The 20,876-nt window shown below is 41.6% G+C and overlaps 2 protein-coding genes across 11 annotated transcripts in view; one reads left to right on the forward strand and one right to left on the reverse strand.

The window, feature by feature from the left end:
- Positions 1-20,876, forward strand: part of camta1a (calmodulin binding transcription activator 1a) — a 929,980-nt gene that overhangs the window by 153,085 nt on the left and 756,019 nt on the right. The window lies entirely within an intron of this gene.
- LOC126402390 (ankyrin repeat and SAM domain-containing protein 1A-like) overlaps positions 1-20,876 on the reverse strand; it is a 102,095-nt gene that overhangs the window by 73,621 nt on the left and 7,598 nt on the right. For 8 of the 10 annotated variants that reach the window (XM_050064300.1, XM_050064297.1, XM_050064299.1 and 5 more), the window contains exons 2-4: positions 11,029-11,109; positions 10,674-10,830; positions 8,475-8,537 (exon numbers count right to left, since the gene is read on the reverse strand). In XM_050064300.1, the coding sequence (XP_049920257.1) occupies positions 8,475-8,537; positions 10,674-10,830; positions 11,029-11,109 (301 nt within the window). The remainder of the gene's footprint in view (positions 1-8,474; positions 8,538-10,673; positions 10,831-11,028; positions 11,110-20,876) is intronic. The other 2 variants (XM_050064303.1, XM_050064304.1) reach the window with 1 other exon arrangement.

Genomic DNA, 20,876 nt, shown 5'->3' on the forward strand with positions numbered 1-20,876 from the left:
ATTGTATTAGACATGTGACCTATATAGGAAGATGAAACGAGGGTGAGAGGTAGCGTGATGCGAGTCGGGGCAGACTAGGGGCTATATCTTATTATATCTGTAATACACAGAATGTATGGTAATTAACTAAAAAGAGGTCAATGAAGACATTTATTATTGGAGCCAGTGTTCCTATACAAATTCATTTAAAATTCAGTTTTCTCATTTTTCATTTCTTACATAAGGTTCATACAGGATTTGAAATGTTAATGTTATATGGTGAGAATCCATCTGCACAGATTACACTTCATTTTATTCATTTATTTACACAGGAGAAGAATTAGAAGTAACATTAGGTGTGTCACAGTTAAACTGGCCTGAGTCAGTTAAAACTGGTTTTCAGCAGGTTCAGGTTCAGCAGCAGATAATTAGATAATTATCATAATTGGTTAATCCTTATGCCATCATTCCTTAAATAAGATTATTCTCACAACAAATACAATACAATGAGGCGTAAGAGAGTCGGCTAGAGCAGCAACTAACGATTATTCTTCTCGATAAATCTACAGATTATTTTCTGATTTGTTGTCTTTAAATTTCTTGTTTCAGTTTAACACCCAAATATATTCAATGCAGAGTAATGCAGAAAAATCTGATCTAGTCAGACTGTTTACGTTAACGATTCATTTTTTTAGAGCTGAAAATAAGTCTATTAGTTCAATCAACTCTTCAAACAACAGAAAATAATCAGCGACTGTTTTGATAACTGATTAAAGTAATTCATCTCTGGTTCGAGGTGCTGACATATGATGATGTGCTGCTTTAGTTTGTCTTATGCGGTAGTAAATATTACGATAGTTTTTGGGTTTTTACTGTCGGTCGGATAAAATTAACAATTTGATCACCTTGAGTTAAATTGTGACGATCCTTTTCAGACATTTTACACCCATTTTTTCCTTTCCAATACTGATTCCAATACAAGAGAGATACAATCAATCTAGACGTTATTTATACATTCAAGATATCCTACCCATTATTTCATTATTTGCTACCCAAACAGCAAATGCCATATTGTACTATTGCGTTTGGCCACTGGGATCAGCACTGATATCCAGGCAGGAACACAGCCTCTGGAACGTCAACAGACTTGTCCCCAATGCATCATGCACTCAGTAGACTTCAGCTAACAGTTAACGACAACGGCCCCCTTCAGCACAGGTAAATGGATAAATAATCACAGAAGACATTCATTGTCAATTATATTATTTATTTTAAGTTTCTTAACGTATATCGCTGTTGCATGCTAGATTATGAAGCTTCTGAAAGGTATACGATCGCACCAGAGCGCCCACTTAAAAGCTACAATGGTGACGAAGCGGAGGCTCTTGAGGGTGCTTTCAAACTGGCCCTATTTGGTTCGGTTCAATCGAACTCAAGTTCGTTTGCCCCCTAATTGCGGTTCGTTTGGGCAGGTGTGAACAAGGCAATCACACTTGGGCATGCAGCAAAACAACCGGACCGAGACCTTCTTGAAGAGGTGGTCTCTGTGCGGTTACAAACAAACTCTGGTGCGGTTTGTTTGTGGTGAGAACGTGTTCCAACCTCGTTCTGAACCAATTTGTGGTGAGAACGTGTTCCAACCTCGTTCTGAACCAACTGCAGTCACATGACACATTGTTTGGGTTAAACATGAGCATGTTACAGTCCTGGAGGATTATTAATGTGCACCTCCTCCTGTACTGCCTTAATATGCACATTCAGCACATCCAATGCATCAAAACATTGTTTTCTAGTTGGAGCCGCGCCTCGTTTTCAAACTGTATGGTTTGACTAAAATGAACAATGACAGCAATATAGTCCACGATGAGCAGCGCTAAAATCAACCTGCGTAGTTGTCCCTCCATTGTGACATTAGAAAGTGTCACATTTATCTTGCAAGTGTACTCTTCTTCAACGTTTGGTTTACTTCTTGGATTTTTCCCACATTTAAATTCTGACCAATCAGGAGCAGCTTTCTTGCACAGGCATTTGATCTGGACCGCTTGTAAATGCTGCCGTGAGAACACAAACCAACTCTAGGCAATTATGCAACTGTGTAACAAAATTAGTCCCTGATTCGGACCAAAGGAAGACAACTCTAGGTCTGTACAGTAAGTTTCTAGACTGCAACACTCTGGAGATATAGAGTTCTTAAATGTCATGTGAGACATTAACATTTATTAATAAATTACGTGGTATCGGATCGGTGCACAGAATCACATACTTGCCGAAACTTGGTCCAGCATTCTAGGCAGTATCGGAGGCATTTCAGATGTTGCTATTGGAACAACTCTTCAAAAGAACAATCAGGTAATCTAGAATCACCTTTTTAATCTACAATGAAAATAATCCTTAGGTGCAGCCCTCAATCAATTATCAAAAAGGTTACTGATTAATTCTGTTTTTCGACACTTTGGTTGGTACTCATTTCAGCTCCACTGTCTACTTGCTTTTTCATTCATTTCCATTTCAATATGTACTGCACCTGTGTAACCCCTGTATTCAGATGGTGGTGTCAGTCCAGGTCAGGTCCTGTGGTTAGTGGTTAGCTCTCCCCTACTGATGCGTTTGAAACATCAAAGCAGCTAACACACCCATGAAACTATCAGTAGGACAGCACAGAGGCATAATGAATAAACATGGGTCTGGCTGGCTTCCTGGATCAGGATGACAGAGAATTGGACCGAGTCCAGTCTGATTCTTCCAGTGTCCCTGAAGGCACCACCAAAGCCCCAATCCTCTGTACCCCACTTAAAGCCTCATCACACACCATTCATGTCTGTCTAGCTCACTCTGCACAAACACCACATCTCTCCACTGGGTCACTCACCACCACTGTACCGTGACACTGTTACTATGACAACGTCCCACCTCTTCCTCTCCTCAGCAACGCGAGCACAAACTGGGAGGTGGGGTGAAGAGGAGGAGGGGCAAACACACCCATTTACACTCTCACACAGACAAGCATGGCATGGAAATCTTTCTTTGATGCTGATGCAAAGAGACTGGTACACTGAAAACCTCCCATCCTCCTCCTCCTCCTCCTCCTCCTCCTCATGAGATGGCTCTCTGGTCCTGGAGTGTGATGAGAGGCAGGATGCATCCCGCCCACTTAGTCACATGATGCCATCAACCATGACCACAACCAGGGCCAGAGCATCCACACTACATCCATCTCTCTGATTTATTCATAACAAGGCTTCAATTATTCAGGCTCGTGACCAGGTAGTGGTCCCCAAACTATCCCGAAAGTGTTTACATTAAGACATCATCCATAATCTCAACACGCCACAAGACTCAGTGTTAAATCCATCAAACAGACTAAATGGAAAAAGAAAGTAAGACAGTGACTGCAGCAAAATTCACACACCAATATATAGGCTAGCAGCATTAAAGAAAGCCAGCCTTCCCATCCAAACGTTAAGAAGATTAGACCAGGGGAAATGCGACAATGTTCAAAAATAGTGTTCAGCTTTATCTACAGGCCTGGGTGAGTTTCCAGCTCTGGCAGCTGAAAATGCAACCACAGAGGGACCAACATGTTCACACTGCTCACTGCTCTATGTGTGAGGGTGACACTGTTGGAGACACTGTCAGAGACACTGTCAGCTCTGTGGTGTCTGCTGAACAGCCAGCTTCCTCATGTAGACATGCTGTGATTGGGGTTTCCCTGGGCAGCTGAAAACAATACGGATGGGGCTCGAAGTGAAATATAAAGTCGTCGATTGAATACTATACGCAATATATATACTATATGTCCAGATTTCTCCTTAGTCATTAGTTCAAGGTCCACACAGTCTGATACATTCAGCGTCATACTTGTCTTTGGCCATCTCATCCAGCTAGTTTGCTGTCTCTGTCAAGTAGCTGTCCTTTAGTCACTCATTCTTAAGCAGGAAACAGCACTTTAAAAGATAAAGTGTGCTTTTCACAAATTGACATGTTTGTGAGTCACTTGCGGTCCACTCAGAATGGATCTATGACCCACTTTTGGACAGCGAACCACCAGTTAAGAACCACTGATATAGTATGTTAATGAGAGATAAAGAGTTAAAGTTGGGTCAATTCCTCTGGTCTTTTTTACTCCAGTGGGTGGGTAGCTTAATGAGTGACTGATTTTATACAGGAAACAGAGAAATAATTTTTTCCCCTAGGCCTAATTTTATTTTGCTAAATCTTTAAGGCGTTGTTTTATTGATCTTTGAAATAATACAGTTGCGCTAATATGTGTAGTTGGTTCATAAATGATCTAATCAGCAGAACACTGATTAATTTCAATAACAAAATAATTTTACGAACTACTAACATGTCCGTAGCCATGCTAGCAGTTCGGTGATGCTGTACTTAGGGTTCATAGCAAGCTGCGACCTCCGGGGCTGAAAAATGAAGCCAATGTGGAAGTACCAAAAAAACTGCAGTACCTTTCATAGCCACTTGGGACTGGCTCCAAAAGTGGGTCAATCCTCACAGACGTCAATGTTAAAATGCCAAACTTAACACAGAAACAAACATGTTTACAGCCTGGTTTCATGTTCATGACAACTGTCTGAGGCGTGAATTTTGATATAGCTCACTTGTTTAAATGTTTATATGACAAATCACTACCACGGTGACAACATTGTTTAGGTAATGTGGCCATGGTGTAACCCTAGATTTACAGAGTACAGGTCATTTTGGTCACCTAAAAAAGCCTTGTCCAGAGTTTGGTCATACTAAAAGACCAACTAAGGAGTCGAATGTTCAGTTTATCCAAGTACATTTTGTTTCATTGGTTATAAGCCTGTTTTTCGCAAGCCAAAATTAGCATTAGCATTATCACAGTCAGCCATAGACTATAAATGCCCTATCCTAACCAAGCTAGCATTAGGGTTAGCTCCATCCTCTCATCAAAATACGGTCACTTCTGGTTCCAAAATCCAAGATGGTGTCAGTCAAAATGCCAAACTTGAGGCTTCAAAACGTGAGTCTACAAACCAATGGCTGAAGTCACAGTGTCAACAACCATTACCATATTTCATACAGTCTATGGCTCACAGGTGCTTTCAGCAGAATGCAAAAATCAGCATGCTAACATGCTAATGTCTAACAGGCAACGTTTACTGTGTTCGCCATCTTAGTTTAGCATGTTAGAATGCTAAAATTTGCAAACTAATGCGAAGTACTGTTGAGACTAATGGGAATGTCATTAGTTTTGCAGGTATTTGGTCATTAAACAAGTAGTGGACTGATTAATATTTGACCTGGTGAATGGTGCTAGATGTGTGAGACATGTTATTTCAGTTTACCCTGAGGGAGACATGAACATCTGTACCAAATGTCATGATGATCCGTCCCATATTTGTAAAGACATTTTACTAAAAACTGCAAATATCAACATCATGGTGGGGACCAAATTAATTATGAACAAAAATTATGACAATCGATTTGCTTGTTTCTGAGATATTTCAGTCCAGACCAAAGTGGACCAGTTGACGCTGCCATACCTCGAGCCACGCTGCTAACACGGCTAAAAATAAAATAACATTTTGTTTGTTACAGCTTCACACATAGTATGTTTTCCTATGTGTATTAAAAATAAATGGGTGTTGTAGCTACAGGTCAGACTGGATTGAGGTAACTTATGTTCACCATTTGTCATGTTATTTGTAGCATAAATTATTAATATAGTAATTAAAAAAAAAATCAGTTGCAGAACTACACAATTCATCTATTTGGCACTCAGTTTGTAGCAACAATCCAACAGTATCCAGCAGCCAATGTTACAGAGGGCTTCCTGTAAGCTAATCCATTTGTCAACTTTCCATTGTTGATTTTTTTAATACCATTAATGGTCGTTGTAGCTCTAATTGATAGTGTGGTTTGCTAGCAGTCAATATTTCCTCCTACTGCTGGCTGTGTGGTGCCAACAACTGAAATGCTCCAGGCTGCATATTATACAAGTTTTCATTACTAATGTTTTCAGTTTTTAACACCTCAAAAAAAAAAAATATTAACAACCAGACTTACAAATCACCCACAGTAGCCCTCAGTGCACCAACATTACTTAACTTTAAAGAGCATTGTTGTCCAAGGCCTTCTCCACCCAGATCAAAAGGCTGATACAACAGTATTGTAACATGTAGACAACAGATTATTTTATGAGATGGAGGGCCTGTTGTTATGCAGTGCCACTTTCGTAACACTTAATATACATTTATAATTTACATGAACCTGTACCCAGATTACCTTTATTTTCTGCAATAATAAAAATGCAATTGCAGCTTTTAAAAATAAGTCCAAACTTGTGAATTCCACATTGTTATTTATCTAAAACATTTTTTCATTATCTTCAAGTTAGATGTGTTGCCCTGGCCGCCTTTGCATTTCACATTACACATTCTGCAGCAAGCATTGTCTGTTAAGTTTTAAAAAGGTGTGACCACACTTGTGCCCACTTTTGGCTTGCTACTGCAAGTCTATCAGATGCAAATTCCACTCACATGTCTCATACAACTGATGCAATCTTCCATCGTAATCTATGCAGGGGTCAGGGCTAAGGGTTTGGTTCAGGTTTAGGTAAGAGGAAACATGCATTGAGTTCTTGATCAAAATACTGGCTCTGTGCAGCCTTGCGTCTCTCACAAAAAATCATTCACTGTCTCAGCTTTGAAAAATTAAGGTAACGAGTTGCATGCATCTTTTTAAGTAGTTCCAACACTGGCATAAATGAGTCAATCCTATGAGTCTTTTATAATCTGACAAACTCAATTAGTTTAGTAAAGCCAACGTGATTTGCTTTGAACTCAAAAAGCTTTATGAAGTTAACCCAACTTAATTTGTACCCAAAAGTTGTGTTGATATTTAGTGGTCAAAATATTTTATGTAAGATATTCTAGCTTATTTATTTAAATTCCATCCTTATCAATGTTTTGATTTTGACCAACTTCTCAGAATAAGTTGTAAACTGACTAAAACGCTTTTCACTCCTTTTATTGGGGTTTTCAAAGTTAAACAATCCGTGGCAGTGGTATAAAAGTGGAAGTAGAATTTCTAGTACAAAAATATAGGAAATATTCAGCCAGTCAAAAATCAGATATACCCGTAGAGGTGGTTTGTCAAGCACATATAGAAAAAGTTTGTAAAATATAATATTTACGAATAAATCATATCGTTTTATTTAAAACAATAACAGTAGTTCTATAAAAAAAGATAAAATAAAATTAACAAATGACAAAAAATGGGATTTAGCAGGATGTCAGATTGACCATGTTTTGTGTCATTTAAACTAGGCTAATAAGGGGAAGAACTCAGTGCATCTCTCTAAAAGTGGTCTATAAAGGGTTGCCAGATCTCGTAGAATTTGTTTTCGCACCCTCTTAAGGAGAATTTAATCTTTTCTAAATGCAGGTGGTGCATCACATCCTTCACGGGGGCAGAATGGGCAGGAGTCTGTGTTCGGCTCCAGTGTAATAATATCAATCTACGTGCTAGTGGGGTTACAAATAATATGTTATGCTGGAAGCTGGTTAACACATGATCAGAACCTTTAATATCAATGAGTGCAGTCAGTGGATCAGGATCCACAGGTCTACCCAGGACGTCTGATAGTGACTGAAAAATATTTTGCCAATATGGTGTGACTCCTGGGCAGTGCCAGAACAAAGCAAAAAAAAAATTCAATGCTGAAAAACATCTTTATTTTATGCATTATCCACTAACCCCATGAATCATTTTAGAGTGCACCTGCCACATGGGTGTAACCACAACCTGAAGTGTTTTAACTATGCTTCAGGTCCTTTATTTATACCTTAAGTCCATTTTTGTTCAACAATATGCATATAAATGTGAGGTTAATACTCAGTGAAAAGGCACTAAATAAATATATTTATCCCTATTTTGCAGCCCAGGCAGAGCACAGTGTTGTGTTTTTGGACAGAGAGCAGCAAAGTCTCCCAGCGTTTTTGCCAAGCAGCTGGAAAACAAGACACAGGAACTTCCTGGGCACTGAGGAGCTGCAGTGTTTATTTATGGGCAAAATGTAACCTATACTGTACATTTACTGCCACTAGACAGTGGCCAACACCTGTCTGCCCCGAGCACAGCCACTGTCACTCTCTCTATCTCTCAACAACACACTCACTACCTACAAACACTGTGCACTGTGTTCACAGCTTCTGAAATTTGGCACTGATTGCTTTATCGAGAAATGGTACTTGGTAGTACTGACAGTACCCAACCCTACACCTCAATAAAGTTGGAGATCACAACAACAGAAGCAACAGAAGTAGAAAGCCAGAGGACAGGGATCTACTGATAGACGGTGAAATTAAAAGCCTCCCCGTATCTCTGCAGCAGAGTGGCCCCGCAAGCAACAGCAGCAGCAACAAACCAAACCCAAGCACAGCAAGAATACACAGCAGTAAAGCAAAGAAGAACTGCACAAAGGAAATGTTGTTTCGGCAGCACTGTGTACACACCTTGGCATTAATATAGGGGTCAAAGGGCCCACAGCGTTTGAACTCTTTATGGTCTACAGAGCTCTGGGAGGGAGGAAGAGAAGATAGGCCAATGGTTTTGGTTCAGACAAGCAATGAACGAATGAATGATGATCACAAATGAGTCAAACTAAATAAAAGGAGAAAAAAATCAGAGTTGAGTTAATGGACAATCATGTCATGAACAGGCAGGGAGAAATGACACAAAATGAGACGATTATATTTTTCATATTCGGCTATATCTGAAGGTGTTTGATCAAATTTATTGTTTAGACAATATGTGGAGCTCATAATGGGTCATTTCTCCTCATCCCAAACAGGACAGGCCAGAGATGGAGCCGGTCTGGACGCTGTCTGTGCAGTAAAGCAACCAAACAAAATATGAAAACATATGAGTTAAAACTGTTAAAATGGTTAGGGGCCAAACAAGCACTTCTCACACTGGCATGGCATCAAGGCACTTAAAGTATCACAGTAGAAGTCAGACTCATGATGCACTGAGGTTAATGCACTCTGGTCACAGTCTTTTTAACATTCATTTTGTTCAAATACAGTATAGAGCATGCCATGCTGGACTAGAACTAGAAATAAGTCCACGTAGCTTTTTGACTTCCTTACTAAGTGGAAAAATGATCAACTTCCTACAACTGCTGACCAAACCATGACTGGAAGAGTAAGAGTGAAACTACAAGAGGTCAATGTGCTAAAAAGCAAATTTTGTTCTACGTCTTCTGCATACACTGACTCACAGGTTTTAGCAAACTCTGGAAAGAATGAGGAACAAATTAATTTAGTACTGACGTCATTTCACAACTCAAACCCAAAAGTGTTTGTTCTCAAAAGGAGCAGTGTGTAAGACTGAGGGGGATTCAGTGGCATCCAGTGCTGAGGACTGCAGATTGCAACCAGGTGAAACTTCTCCCAGTTATGATTCCTTTTGTGTTCATTGTTAGGGAGGTTTTTGTAGCAGGAGCTGAATTATCCGCAGAGGTTGTGTCCTCTCCAAAACACACAAACCAGGTGAATAAAATTAGTTCAAAACCACTGAATAAAGCCGTTTCTTGTTACAAATGACTGTTTCTTTAACGCTGTTCAGCACATCACAGACAGGCTGCTAGCCTAACAGGTGCTCACCTTTTTCTCAGATAACTTACGATCCAGATGTTCAGGAGGGTTTTACCGTTAGCCGAATAAAGGCCTTTGCACACTGAGTCCGTTTTTTTGTCCAAAATTGTCACACATCTAAAAATAAATATGACATTTAAATTCTAGGAACAGGTTCTCTTTTTCACATCCATCAGAAGCCTTTAGAGACGTTTCACCAAGAATCAGTGAAGAAAATGTGGCGGCGGGACACGAGGAATTGGGCACAGAGACTCATTTCATAACTCAATAGCTCACTTTCAACAGGTCAGATAGTAATATTCAGGTGGATGATGATGAAGAGGAGGAGGATGAGGACCGCACACAGAATGTGGAGACAGAGACGGAGGACAGCTGCGCCCCTTCATGCAGCTGCGGTGCCATATTCAAGACAGGGAGGGAGGGAGTGGTGACAGCCAGATAGGTAACATCAAGTGGTCAAGTGGAGAGAGGCAAAGGAGGAAATGTGTCTGTTTATTTTGTCACGTATTGCAAATTTTCGTAACATATAGAATAATAAAACGCATCGGACTCAGTGTGCAAGGTGTCTGTGCGTAACAATTTTTTTTGGACGACAGATTAAAAACATGAATTCAGGGGCGTCGGTAGCTTAGTGGATAGTGCCGGCACCCCATGTATAGAGGCGATGCCTTGCTGCAGCGGTCATGCGTTCAACTCCGGCTTTGCTGCATGTCGTCCCCCCACTCTCTCTCTCCCTATTTCACACTGGCCCTATCTAGAACTAGTGTTTCAGGTTTATCTGTTCTGAGCTACTGTAGAGTCATGGCGGTGCAAAACGGTGGACTCTGGAGGGGGACCCGCTCCCTGCGTAGAGATAAACAGCTCATTCTAAGGTACACAGGAAACAGGATGATTTTTAATTTCAGGTGATTATACACTAAAAAAAACATACTTTTTGCGATATATACCATTTCTGCCAATATATGCCCCTAAATCCTACACACTGGACCTTGAAAAGTAAAACCACAACACCATAAACACACACAGACAAACAGAAGATTAAATGCGGCGGCAGACCTGCTCGTTGAGTTTGGGGTGTGAAGGTCCTTGGTGAATGAGCAGTTTGACGATATGTTCATCTCCCTTCCACGCAGCCAGATGGAGAGGGTAGCAGCCCTTGTTGTCGGCGATGTTCGTCAAGGCCTCGTTTCGTAGCAGCGCCTCCACCACCTCGCTGCAGATGAAGGAAGGGACCACACTAATGAATACACACGGCCTTAGCAAACAGCCAATCAATAGCTTTATTTTCCCCAGTGGGACAATTGTATGTGAGGGCAGACCTCATTTAATGCAGAGCATGAACAGAGGAGCTGAAACAGGCTCCAGCACAAGCATTTCTCCCAATTCCCACAGTTATTTATCACTGATCTACCTGTGTCCATTTAGGGCGGCGTGGTGGAGAGGGGAGTATCCAGTGCTGTCCACACAATTCACATTGGGGCCTCTCCAGATGCTGTAAAGAGAAAGGACTGTTAGGCTTCCATAACAAACCACACACACACACACACACCAAACAAACACAAGCCTATCCCTCTGTAAACTCTCCAACTGTGGGTGTGACTGACTCTGTTGTGATTGCAATCTCAGGGCCCCACTCTCACACAGCTGCTAGTTCACATCAGTCCCAATTACACACAGGTGGGGGCATACGTTCATGCATTCTCTCTCCGTCTCTCAAAACAACACGTGAGAGGACAGGAATGAAGAAGCACAGGCCAGCTGCAGCATCGAACCAAAAAACCAGGAAGTAAAGGAGACACTATCAGTGCTGAGCAGCAGCTACGATGAGCTAATCATATCTAATTTACATTAACTCCTCCTCAGCCTGATTATTCTGGGCCAAGTCCTGAAGTAGAAAAGGCATATGCAGTATAGGCACCAACAAACAAAGCGCTAGGACGGAGCCTAAAAGCATCGAAGGGCCAGCATTAGCCCAGCACTCTCCTTCAGTGGAGCTGAACTCAGCTGTCAGCTCAGATTGGTTTGTTTCTTTAATTTGCAAAGAGCGCTGTGGAGAGTGGGAAGGAGAACGGCGGGGGGGGGGGGGTAATTTAAGAGGCTAAAGGATGTCTGGTGAGACGGAGTGCCAGGACTGAGATGTGAGGCTCTCTGAAAGACCTTAACACATCCTAAATAAATCATGCGACATGGAAATCCCAGCACTGGTGAACCAAATATCTGAGAGTCATTTGCCAAACAGAAAGAGAATGGGAGCAAAACCAGCGGGGCTCACAGAGAATCAATCATGGATGGGCGAGTAGAGTAAATGAAAAAAGTAAGAAATCTATTTTTTTAATATTTGCTTTGCCTTTGATATATTATAGAAAAGCTGTCTCAAAACCAATGCAAACTACTGATCTGACATTAGAACAGCTTCATGAATTATGACTGGCTTGGATTTTGATGCAAGCTGGAAAGTATTTTCTATGAATAAAGGCTTTAGGGAGACGATACGAGGAAAAAGAGCAGCAGCACTAGTGATCTGCACATCTTTTTTTATTGACTATATGCACTCTAATATTCCACTATTGTTCCAGATATGACAATATTCTGATTCTGGTTGACATGAGTCATGTAAACAGCATTATCCGTTGGGATATTCCAAATTGGAATTTCTAAATGAAGCATTTTCCAATTAAGAGTGCTTTCACACCTGCTCTGTTTGGTTCGGTTCAATCGAACTCAGGTTCATTTGCCACTCGGGTATGCACCAAAACAACCAGACCGAGACCTTCTTGAAGAGGTGGTCTCGATCTGGTTACAAACGAACTCTGGTGCAGTTTGAGAAAGTGTTCCGACCTGGATCTGAACCAACTGCAGTCACATGACACGTTGTTTGGGTTAAACATGAGCATGTTACAGTCCTGGAGGATTATTAATGTGCACCTCCTCCTGTACTGCCTTAATATGCACATTCAGCACATCCAATGCATCAAAACATTGTTTTCTAGTTGGAGCCGCGCCTCGTTTTCAAACTGTATGGTTTGACTAAAATGAACAATGACAGCAATATAGTCCACGATGAGCAGCGCTAAAATCAATCTGCGTAGTTGTCCCTCCATTGTCACTGTAGTAAAAAAACAAAAACAAAACATCAGCTCCAGGAGTTGAACGAACTGAGACACAATATGAATTGATCCATGTGTGAACGGCAGCAGGAAGCTCGGCCTCCTCATATCAGCTTCAGTGCCACTGTGGGACTTTGCTGCTCGTTTTTGTCACAGTAATGGCTGTTTTACCCCCCTAAAATACATCTCCCATAATAGCTCTCAGAGCAGCCTGCAATTACACAGTCAGAGCCGTCTCATTAAATAAGTGTCTTGGAGGGCTCCATCGCCTGCAGAACAATGGGCCTGACAGAGCACAGACACACAGGGATGCACCACTCTACTAGTCATAACCTAAGCCGTTTCTTCCCTACAGCAGGCCCTCTGGGTCTCATCTCACCAAGTCAGACAGCCATGAAGACACGGGACATCAGAAGCAGGGCGTGCTAGGAGGAAATACTAGAGTGGGAAAATGTGGTAGGAGGAAATGTGGGGATTGATAAATTTCTGTTAGAGAGGGGGAAAAAATGTGCGAGCTACGATTATGTCAGCTCTTAAAGCATCGCTCACACACTTCCTCTCCATTCCTCCCGAACCAGTAACCAAATTTGTAGTTAAGAGTACAGAGACGCTGCCTTGCGCATGGCTGCTGAACACATCAAAAGAGAAAACTGAGACAGAAGCAGACCTCTAGTTGCTGTCCTAGATAAAGAGTTATGTAACGGCTTACAGAAAAAAGCCCATAAACAAATTAACATAAACATGAACAGAGCTGCGACTATGACTGGAGAATTTAAAAAATTCGGGCATAGGGCAGGAATGACTACCGGAGAAATCCAAGAAGGCATGTCATGGGTTTCGGAACATAACTAACGTGTGAACATCAGGGTAATTTCTCTGTGCTTTAAAGACACTGCAACATAAATGTCAGCCTATCTTATCTAGGACTGTCCTGAATACCAGTTTTGGGCATTGAAGCTTCAAAGGGGGTGGGGTCATGAGAGACAAGAGTACATTTTTGAAACATCAGTTTTCAGTCAATGCACCTAAAATCATGTTACAGTTAGCCACTATGGGCGGCACGGTAATGCAGTGGTTAGCATTGTCGCCTCACAGCAAGAGGGTTCCCAGATCGGACCCCAGGATGGAGGAGCCCCTCTGTGTGGAGTTTACATGTTCTCCCTGTGTCAGCGTGGGTTTTCTCAGGGTACTCCAGCTTCCTCCCACAGTCCGAAGACATGCAGGTTAATTGGTGACTCTAAATTTGTGAATGTGAGTGTGAATGGTTGTCTGTCTCTATAGCCCTTTTTATATAGGAATTGTGCAAATTTGCAGGAAAGCCCAATCAGTCTTCTTTCAGCATTGGCAGTATAAAAGCAAAATCGGAGAGTGCAGCAAAATGCCGCCTACTACTTTTGTTTATACAGAATGTGCCTTTTTCGGGGCAATGGGGGGCGTGAGCAAGTAACAAAACGTGTAGCTCAGCTAAGACGTAACCAGTGACGTGGGAGGGAAGCCGCGGCTGGTCAGTCCTTCAGCGATTCTCTCGTAAGTCGGCCCGTTCTTCACCGTTCCCGTCATCTGACAGTTAATGGCCTCTTCGTTTGCGAGGGCAAGGAGGGCGCGCAATTCCTTGTCTCTCCAGTTGCTCATCTTTACAGTGTCTTTCAGGCGTTTCCCTCTTGCTACTAGCTGCTCATTCCTGCTATCAGCTGTTTCCTGTTTATCCACCGCCAGTGGGTCGCACGTGCGGCGTCATCAACAGCTCCTCCCACAAGTGATCAACAGCCCCTCCCGTGGCGGAAGGGCGCCTCGTTCTTTTTAAATCAAAAAGGTTCCGCCAATATGACTACCCTACGAGGCGGAAAATTGGGCACCTCGGATCAAATCGGCAATCTAACTCCGTGTGTCTAAATGCTCTCAGCTTGCCGGCAAAACGGTCCAACATTCGCCGAAAATCTGGCAGTGAAAAAGGTCAAATGTGTCAGCCCTGTGATAGTCTGCAGACCTGTCCAGGGTGTACCCCGCCTCTCACCCAACGTCAGCTGGGATAAGCTCCAGCCCCCCCGCAATCCCTAAAAGGATAAGCAGTTACAGAGAAAATGAATGAATGAATGAATGAGTTAGCCGCTACATTAGCTTGCAGATCGCAGTAACATCAGCCATAATACCCAGAAACAAAGAATATTTTCCGAGTCACAAAACTAGACCCATTACTACATTTAAATGTTCTTGATTGAGAATAGCTAATAGTTGATGTTGATGCATAATAAATTAATACTGGTGAATTGTGTCACCAGTAATAAGGAAATACAGTGAGTGCTGTTTGCAGTGGAAACGCTAGGGTCTAGGTATCATGTCTGAAGGGTCACTTTTGGTTCCAAAGGTACTATACCAAAAGTGTTTGGTGGAAACGGGGATCATGATAGTCCTGCCATCGCGAGGTGAACCAAAAAATGCTTGATTAACCAATGTTGTGTGGAAGGCCACATATGGTATATTTTAAAAGACAAGCTGCGGGCTGCTTAAAATCAGTCCGCAGACCTCAACAGGCCCCTGCGCCAGAATTTTGACATGCCTGGTGTAGATAAAAGGGTCACTCAAATACTGATTTGGACATGAATTACCATGGCAACATTAAAGGCTTCAAAGCATTCAGGTCAGTCTCAGTCTTATGTTATATACATTGTAGATCGAAGTCCAAAATTTTGTCAATAAATGGTTTAAAATACATGTGCAAGACAAAACTCCATTTAGTCAGATGAGTCATGAGACATATTGCAAGAGTTCCCTTTGACATTCAAAGTCATCAATTTTAAAGAAAATCTAAAGGCTAAAATCCCTGATGCCTCTGCACACTCGCCCTCCTCAGCAGTCATGACTGATGCGTCATTGCCTGAAGTTCTAAAAATGCCACTCAGAAGTACAAACACTGTGTCACATCAGCCACATGATCAAAGGAAACCAAACGAGGGGTGTAATGCAACACAAACCGCAGTATGATGTCACTCTCTGGTTTCTGCTTCCATGATACTACAGCTCTGATCTGGGACATGAGCGTTAATTAACGCTATCAGAATCATTTGCATGCAGAGGGAAGGAAGATGTCTGCTCATTACAATTATTCACTGTCATGCTGTTTCAACTCGCCAGAAGCAGAGCTGCCTATAGTGGCAGCTTTAAGTGCAGTCCGAGTGTTACGTCCTCTGAGCATTTTGGCAGCATGGCACTCAAGGGCATGAGTCAGAGTGGTGCTCGACAATCCACTTCATCCTCTTACTACGGCTCACAACCAACCTAACCGAGGGACGGGGCTTAGGCCCATAGCAGGGCAATGGGCAAAACAGAGTTGATTTGGTTTGGGAGGGGGCACATTCATGCGAACTGACGGAGGAATTCCTGTTTGAAAGGCTAAGCTAATCCTTAATTTCCCTGAGGGAATATCAGCGGGATGAAGCTGGAGTTTGAAAAAGATTCTGGGGGGCTGTAATTCTGTGTTGTACAAAGCCCGGCCAGTACGAGAGGAGGACGGATAATAACATTTCCCCTCTTTTATGTATTCTCTGCATTAGTCTGCTGATGTTAGTCACACATACTGAAGGCATTTTAAAAAGACAGTCATTTCTAAATATGTGGGCTTAAACATAAATTTCCACTGTGTTTAACTCTGCAGTCAAAATGTCAGGGAGTAACTGAATGCACCAACAGAAGACACTGGAGTTTGACTTACAGCCTTGATTCTCATACCAAGTGAATCTCTCACATAAATCAACTAATGCGTTTGAATGCATCTGTTAGTTAGGTTAAATCAATTCTGTAGTCATAATTCATAATCCATATTCACTAATCTTTGTCAGACATGAGCAGGTAGAAAAAGCTGATATGCATCATGTGTGATAATGATTAACACAAATCTTTTTTGCTCCACATTATGATCAGGACTAACCAGACTGACTAGTTTCACTGCCTTGCAAAGCAAATCCTATCATGCACCAACGAGGTGACTAATACAACAACAGCAGGCACTTTAAAATAAACGTTTCCATTTCAGCAGTATCCAAATATCCGATGTATGATTACATATTCATTTATGTAGCCCTGGGGAATAGCCAAGGCATAATTCAGTCTTAGGTTTAAGCAAATAGGAGCCCAGGTGGGTGTGAACCCAGAGTCAAATAAACAGATTTTTCCTCCAGCCTATTAGTGGTGTGACCACACTGGGGATTAGTCTAGCCCGGGGCACTGAGCCCAGCAGTGACTGGCGCATGTCAGCCACCGTCAGGGAAATTGGGCTTAATTATGCATACTGCTGGCGGGTGGTGAAATCAGATGCCCCGCAGCCAAACAGCCAACCTGAGCGTCTCCTCCTCGGCAGAGACTGAGGTACCTGGAAGAGAGCTTCAGGCCTGCTGAGGGACACTTTTAATGAGACAAAATCTCAGTCAAGGCATAACGTCGTGGCCAAAGAACTGCAACTGCAATAAAGTAATGCACACTCATCACGGAGGTTGTGACAGACCAGCTTAGCGCCTATACTGTATTGTTCTGAAGCAGTATTACAAGTTTGGCAGCACTGGGAAATGAATTAGGCAACAACCTTTAAAACTATGACATGGCTATGAAAAGGCGTCAACAAGTGTATGACTAACACATCTTAAAGGGATATTACTGCTGATTTTCAACCAGCTTTCTATCATAACAATGTGGGCAGTATGTGTAAATAGACTCTGTTGATTTACTGCCATCTTGCTGGCACCCAGATCTCCCTGTTTATTTGCCAGCAAAAATCCTCTAGATTGTACTTCCTCATGTTGTATGCCCACCGCCATCACGGACAGAAAGTAAAGAAGCGGATCGAGAGACCAAACTCAGATCAAGCGGTAAAACTAGCAAGTGTTGATCAAATATAAACCAAGATTCTGTTATTGTATGAGCTATTTCTCCCCTAAAATGTCTTCAGAAACATATTTTAGCGCACTGTTGAGCTGTAATATGAGAATTTGACAAAGGACGTGAGCATCATACTTTTTCCTGTATTGTGAAAAATGGAGGCTGAATGAGAATAAAATGTAAAACAAGGCAGTGTTGATCAAATATAAACTCAGATTCTGTTAATGTATTGCCTATTTCTCGCCTAAAATGTCTTAGGAAACATATTCTAGTGCACTGTTTAGCTCTAACACGAGAGTTTGTAAACAGGAAGCAAACATCATACTGTTTCCTGTATTGTGAAAAATGGAGGCTGAGAAAACTGAGATCACAACGTAAAACTAAGCAGTGCTGATGAAGTATGAACCAAGACTCTGTTGCTATATTACCTATTTTGTATTTTGTATATTAAAATGAGCAGCTTGCTTCACATCTCCCAACAGCAGAAGTGTTTTTATCAATCCAGTGCAGCGCAGTGCATTCTGAAGTTGCAGGTTTTCTACCTCTCGAGCAAAAGTGAAGTGAGTGCCACAGCCTTTTTCCTGCGTTTTCTCTGGTCATATAGCGCCAATTTCAAAAGTATTTGTATCTTTATATGGTGCAGAAAGTCTAGTTTTATGAAAAGTCTTTTCAGCAGTGAAATATTTATTTAAAGCTACATTTCTTGATCATGTGGTTCATGCCTTTGACCATTTGTGGTTACGTCTTGATTTTCTGGAGCTCCTGATGAAGGTAAAAGTTATAATAATTCTTCCTGAGGGGGACATGAATGTCTGTTGCCAAGATATTTAATCCAGAATGATAGTTCAGTTTGGACCAAAATGTAGGGCTGACACTGCCATACAAACAGCCATGTTGCTAGTGCGGCTAAAAAAAGCAACTTAAAAGTTATTCTTTAATATCTGAGGTCGGCATACCTTAGAGGGGTGGGGGAGAAAATCCATACAGCATAGTACTGTGATATTGTGATTCTTTTTTATATTATAGAAATTATCTGTATTGCTATTACAAATTAAACTTTCTGCGGCCCACTAATGATAAAATGACATTCTCTTTAAGTCCACCTCATACATTTTGTTGCAACAATAATGACGAAAACATGAGACGAACAGACTGAAAACTTGATCCTATTATGTAAAACAGATGTTGGCAAAGTTTTCCCTTGGGGACATAATTTGCAGTTAAAAAACAAAGGTAATAAATTGTATATTGCAATATATAGTAAGACTCAAAACGTTTAAAATCGCAATAATATTGTATCGTGACTTTAGTATCATGATAATATTAGGGTTGCACGATAATATTGGTACATCATTAGTATCAGCCGATATTGGCTTTAAAATGAAGAATCAGCAAACATGCTATTTTTTATTTTACACGATGAATAAATATTACATATATTGAAAAGTATTGTATTTCATGTCTCCATCAGCTGGTGGGCCATCAGGATAATAGGATGCATGCATAATATGATGTTATTTCCGCTACAGAAGAGACTTAATGATCACTAAAACTAGGTCGGGAAAAAAGTGGATATATCAATATCGGTATTGAATATCAGTCAAATGAGTTGTTGCATGTCGGCATATTAGATAATGGCAAAAAATCCAATATTGTGCATCCCTAGATAATATCACCTAATGGGGCCTCTGGTGATTCCCACCTCAAAACTGATCAAATAATGAAACTGCCGGCCTCAACCATTTCAGAAACTCTTTTTAAAAAAGAAATGTGATTATAAAAATTTCAACACTGAATCATATTAATCTTGTTTAAGTGCTACAGCTCCAGTCATAAAGCAAATAAAGTATTATAAATGAAGACGGCAATATTTGCCAATTTAATCGTAACACGCAGCTTTAACAGAGCCTGATTGAGTCTTCATGGCTCTTGAACACACCATAGTGAGCGTTTCACAGAGCAACTGTGCTGCAGCAGGAGGTGTGAATCGACTGCGTCTGGCCACAGACTATGATCATAGCTGTCCAATGGGCTCCGGCACAATCAAAATGATGGGCATGAAATTCACTGGTGGCAGGCTGAAAAGGTGGGATGACTTCAAAAGAAAAGAGATGAGGGGGGATGAGATGGGGAGAGAAAAGAGCCTGTTTCCCAACAAGTTGGCATTTCCCACACCGACTTCACAGCAGACGCCACTGCACAGCTACACAGATCTCACTGTTTCACACCAGCATCCCCTGAGCATTTTGCTTGAAAGAGCAAAGCTGATGTGCAGTTTCAACGAAAATGTTTCCGGATGGATGGGCAGTTATTTTCAGTTATGCTGACAATCCATTTCTGGAAAAAGCACACAACTTCTGTCTGATCCAGTCTGCAGGGTCGCAGATTTTGTCAAATATTGCTCAGTTTGCTCACAAAATCCATCAGCAAAATAACCCTTTAACTTTGGCACAGCCTTTTAAAAGATTGTTATTAAGTTTCAGTGTCTTATCTTGTGACCACACCTTATTCATGATGTGCTGCACGTGCATGAAAGTGGGTGTGTTTAAAAGTTACAGTCTGTTGCCAATCTGCTTAGTCATGCTGAGGCTATCCAGCACAGAATACTTTGTTATGCTTCTTTTATACGGTCTGCACAAATATCAAAGCAAAGCGGATCTTGGATAATTTGTTTCCTGTGTGAACATATTGAGGGCAGCGCTATTACTCCGGCTCCAAGTACAACATGTTTGAAGTCTGGAGGTGGAGTGGAGGTTGGCGTGGGCCCAGCAGGTGGGCTAGAGGACTGCTGAGAACAGCAGAGTGGGAGAGAAGGGAAGACGCCAGTTAGCAGGCCAGACGGATGAAAATGTCTGGGTCGGTGGGCTGCTAACAGCCAGCTAACACACACACATAGGCCTGCACAGGTCGAGAGGAAGAGCCCGACAACGTTGTCCTACAAATGGGTTCAAACACCACACACACACAGAAATGCTCCCCAACCTCTGCAGCCTTATCTTTTCCATTTGTCCATTTGTTATTACAAGGTTTTCAGTGAGTCGGGTGAGGGAGAGGTCACACAAACAAGCACAGGAGCCTCAGTAAATGCGTCTTTGTGTTGCTGTCCTGCTCATGCATTAACAACTTTCTGTTTCTTTTAACACAGGAGGAACAGAAAAATGGAAACTATAAATAAAAAGAGAACTAAAAGGTGTGTCCACAACAAGATAACAACAACTATAAACATATCGTTTTATAAATCATTCTAACTCAAGTGGATGGCGGAGTCCACACCACAACTATA

The sequence above is a fragment of the Epinephelus moara genome, chromosome 16 (genome assembly GCF_006386435.1).
Source record: "Epinephelus moara isolate mb chromosome 16, YSFRI_EMoa_1.0, whole genome shotgun sequence".
Taxonomy (NCBI): domain Eukaryota; kingdom Metazoa; phylum Chordata; class Actinopteri; order Perciformes; family Serranidae; genus Epinephelus; species Epinephelus moara.